General features: G+C 61.0%; 1 protein-coding gene across 3 annotated transcripts in view; it reads right to left on the minus strand.

The window, feature by feature from the left end:
* Positions 1 to 1,159: 1,159 nt before the first annotated feature.
* The window catches only part of PALM (paralemmin), a 62,189-nt gene continuing 58,948 nt past the window's right edge, over positions 1,160 to 4,400 (minus strand). For all 3 annotated transcript variants that reach the window (XM_026457296.1, XM_026457295.1, XM_023195472.1), the window contains one exon: positions 1,160 to 3,141. In XM_026457296.1, coding sequence (XP_026313081.1) covers positions 2,612 to 3,141 — 530 coding nt within the window. In that variant the 3' untranslated portion in view covers positions 1,160 to 2,611. The remainder of the gene's footprint in view (positions 3,142 to 4,400) is intronic.

Genomic DNA, 4,400 nt, shown 5'->3' on the forward strand with positions numbered 1-4,400 from the left:
GTGTGCGGCCTCCCCCCCCCCCCCCCCCCCCCACCGCCTCCCACAACCCCTTCATGTCCTTTCCTCCCTGGCTTGTAGATAGGGAAACTGAGGCACAGAACGCGTAAAATCGCACCCCAGGAATGGCCCGGGGTTAGGCTGCAATTGGAACCTGAATTCCCTCATTGATGCCCTCCGTCACACTCACCATCTCATTGGGGAAAACTGAGGCCTCAACAGGGCGGAGGCTGGCAGAGGCTGGATCCCCCATGAGCTGGTGGCACTGTGGAGATGTCCCACACCCAGGCTGAGGCTGGCCTCCCCCTCAGGGGTCCGAAGGCCTATTTTATTTTATTTGAGACCGAGTCTTGCTCTGTCGCCCAGGCTGGAGCGCAGTGGCGTGATCTCAGCTCACTGCAGCCTCTGCCTCCTGGGTTCAAGCGATTCTCCTGCCTCAGCCTCCCGGGTAGCTGGGACTACAGGCGCCCGCCACCACGCCCGGCTAATTTTTGTATTCTTAGTAGAGATGGGGTTTCAATATGTAGCCAGGATGGTCTCGATCTCTTGACCTTGTGATCTGCCCACCACGGCCTCCCAAAGTGCTGGGACTGCAGGTGTGAGCCACCGCGCCCGGCCATGAAGGCTTCTTTTACAGATGGAGAAATTAAGGCCCAGAGGACGAGGCAGGGACTTCTCCAAGACCTCAGCGTAAGACAGAGTGGGGCTGGGGTGGGGGACACCGTTCCCTGAGCACGACGCTGCTCTCTACAGACACCTCCTCCCCAGGCCTCCTGTGTATTTCCCAGGGGCCGGCTTCTCTGCAGAGCTTGTAGGTGTCCAAGGGACCCTCTATCATCACCCAGGCTGTGAGCCCAGGAAAGGGAGGAACCAAAGGACAGGACGGGGCGGCCGCAGAACCCAAGGGCTCCCTGGGAAGCCAGGCCTGCCCCCCACAGCAGCCCCTTACCGCCAGGCCTTACCTGCACAGTGGGGATTCCAACTCCTCCCACCACCCCTCGGAGCCCAGAGGCAGCCCAGCAGGAGAGCAGGTGCAGGCAAGTGAAGCCAGCTCACCGGAACCCTGCTCAGCCTCCCCTTTATAGCTCAAAGGCCGGCAGGCCCCACCCCCCGGCCTGGTCACGCCTTCCTCGCCCGGTTGAAAGCCAAGAACTCCAGGAACTGGGGCTGTTCACGCTGTTTATTTGCTTCTCTGGGAAAATCAAGAACATCGGGGACCTCGTCACACACCGAAAGCAGAGGGGGCAGCAAGGGCACTTCAGCGAAGGCTCGCGGCTCGAGGGACTCCGGCAGACTCGAGGGAGGAGGAGGGGGTCCCACGGCGGACGCCCAGGTCACCCCCGAGAGGGCCTCTCCTCCCAGCCACCCAGGGGCAGAGCGGAGGCAGGGACCCAGGCTCCCATCCGAGGCGGCCCCTGTACCTAGAGGCGGCCTGACCACTGGGCACCAGGCTGGAGGCCCCTGGGGGAGGGACCGAGTTGCGGCCCTGGTTGTCCAAAGCCCACGCGTGAGAAGGTGTCTGTGAGAATGTGCACGAATGTGCCTCTGGGGACGTGTGTGGCTGTCCCCAGGAGGGAAGCCCCTTGCCACTTCCAGTAAGAGGGGGCTGGGGGCAGGCTCCCATTGGTCTGGGTGGCAAATGAGGCTCTCCTGCTCCAACCAAGAGGCTTCCTGTCCCGGGCTGTGTCCCGCTCTCCACTGCCCAGCCATGCTCCAAGCCCAGCAGAGCTGGCAAGTGGGGCCTGATCTCTGGGGTGTGGTTGGGAAGACCCAGGACCCTGGTCCAAGCAGGTTGGAGAAGAGGCCGGGGGCGGCCCCTGGGGTCCCCAAATTAGCACCAGGAGGAAGGAGGGCCCAGTGGGGGCGGGAGCTCGGGACAAGGAGTGGCTCACTCGGTCCCTGCCCCATGCAGGGGACAGGTCAATGATCCCTGGTTCGCCCCCCTTGAAGACAGCCCGGGGTTTGCCGGCCCCTCCCGGGTGGGAGCATGTCCCCGGGTTCCCCCTCCCCCAGACTCCACTGTCCACTGGTTGGGCCCATACAGGGCATGGGGGGCACAGCGGAGGGGCCTGTCCTCCACCCAACACTTTGAGCCCCCAAAGAGGCACGGCCTCACCCCAACTGCCTGAGATTGGGGGGCCAGCGCCTTGGCTAGGGAACCCCGTGGAGCCCCACTTCCCGCCCCCGGCTCCCGGGGCCCTCTCTGGCAGGGTGTCCCCTCAGAGAAAGGCACAGGCGGGAGGCCCAGAGGGTGGCAGGCTGGCCTGGGCCACGTGGAGGCCGCGGGTCCCACCCACCAGGACCCCGGTGGGCGCGAGCCGCGTCTGTGAAGCTGCCGTGACATGGGGGGTCCTCGTTTCGGGAAAAGCGGGTCTGTCCTCTCTCCTACCAGGTACGAGTGCACGGCCCTGGTTTCGGGGGGAGCGTTGGGGCGTGGTGACGGGCGGGGGCCCCCGTCCCTCTTTCCAGTGAAAGAAAACTCGGAAGGAACATGTAACAACGCGCCAAGTCCTGGACCCGTGAGGCTGTAGGTGGAGGGTGGGCAGGCGCCGGGAGGGGCCGGGCTGGTGGGTGTCTGTGGTGTGGGGTGGGGGCCGGGGTCTCAGGGGCCGGCTCACATGATCAAGCAGCATTTGCAACGCTGCTTCTTCATGTCGAGGTCCTGGGGGTCGCTGGTGGTGGCCTCGGGCCCGGCCTGATTCTCTTCCCTGGAGCCAGCCTCTGCGGGAGGCTCGGCGGCACTGCCGTTGGGTGGCGCGGGCTCCTTGGGCTCGGCCGCGTCTTCGATGACCACCAGCTCCGCCGTGATGGTGTCTTGAAGGCCCAGCACCTTCTTGGTCTCGGCCTCATCCTCTACGTTCTGGTAACCCATGAAGATCATGGTGACCGGGGGCTCCTGGCCGGGCTGGATCCCCGGCGGGCCGGACGTGGCCTCGCCTGGCTGTGCCTGCACGCCGGTGATCTCCCGCCTCGAGGGCGTGGTCCGGGCTGCCTCCTCCACAGCCCCCCGGGTCTCTGCCGCCCCGGCCGTGGACCCTGCCTCGCTCAGCGTGACCTCATCTGCTTTGTGGATGAGTTCGTCCACCTCAGAGGAGCTCAGGGGGTGCACCCCGTTCTCGGCGGTGCCGTCCACAGCATGGACCACTGCACAAGGAGAGACAGAGAGAGTGACCTGGCTCGAGGCAGGAAGGACACCTGGGCAAGGCTCGTATCCTCCTCGAGGCTGAAGAGGAAATCACGAACTAGATCACACCTTCAGAACTGACAATTAAAGCCCCTGTTGGCATCTGCAGATGCAGCCAAAGCGGTACAATGAGGAAAAAAAAAATTTTTTTTTTTTGAGACGGAGTCTCACTCTGTCGCCAGGCTGGAGTGCAGTGGTGCAATCTCGGCTCGCTGCAAGCTCCACTTCCCAGGTTCAAGCGATTCTCCTACCTCAGCCTCCCAAGTAGCTGGGACTACAGACGCCCACCACCACGCCCGGCTAATTTTGTATTTTTAGTAGAGACAGGGTGTCTCCATGTTGGCCAGGCTGTTCTCGAACTCCCAACCTTAGGTGATCCACCCGTCTTGGCCTCCCAAAGTGCTGGGATTACAGGTGCGAGCCACTGTACCCAGTCGACGATGAGGAAAATTTATAGGCACAAAAGTATTTATTAGGAACCAAGAAGGAGTGGAAAGGAATGAATTAGGATTTTTTTTTTTTCTGAGATGGAGTTGCCCAGGCTGGAGTGCAGTGGCGCAATCTCAGCTCACCACAACCTCCGCCTCCCTAGTTCAAGCAATTCTCCTGCCTCAGCCTCCTGAGTAGCTGGGATTACAGGCGGGAGCCAACATGCTTGGCTAATTTTTTGTATTTTTAGTAGAGACAGGCTGGTCTCAAACTCCTGACCTCAAGTGATCCGCCCACGTCCCCCTCCCAAAATGCTGGCGTGACAGGCGTGAGCCACCATGCCCGCCCTGTAATTCCATATCCTTTAGCCAACTAGCTCCCATGTGATCACTCTGAAAAGCAAGAATTCTTTTCCATCGTAAAGATAGCAAAAATGAAAGTGCAAAGAAGGGGCATGACTGGGCCAAGGTCACAGAGCTAAACCCCTGTTCCTTCCCCGCATCGAGGCCTGTTTCTCTTATACAAGACAGGAGAACCCACCCTGGGGAACTGGAGGTTACACATCACAGGGATTCTTTTTCTTTCTTTTTTTTTTTTTTAATTTGAGATGAGTCTCGTTCTGTCGCCCAGGCTGGAGTGCAGTGATGCAATCTCGGCTCACTGCAACCTCCACCTCCCTAGTTCACGCAATTCTCCTGCCTCAGCCTCCTGAGTAGCTGGGATTGCAGGCGCCCGCCACCACATCCGGCTAATTTTTTGTGTATTTTTAGTAGAGACGGGGTTTCACTAT

The sequence above is a fragment of the Piliocolobus tephrosceles genome, chromosome 21 (genome assembly GCF_002776525.5).
Source record: "Piliocolobus tephrosceles isolate RC106 chromosome 21, ASM277652v3, whole genome shotgun sequence".
In the NCBI taxonomy this organism is placed as follows: Eukaryota; Metazoa; Chordata; class Mammalia; order Primates; family Cercopithecidae; genus Piliocolobus; species Piliocolobus tephrosceles.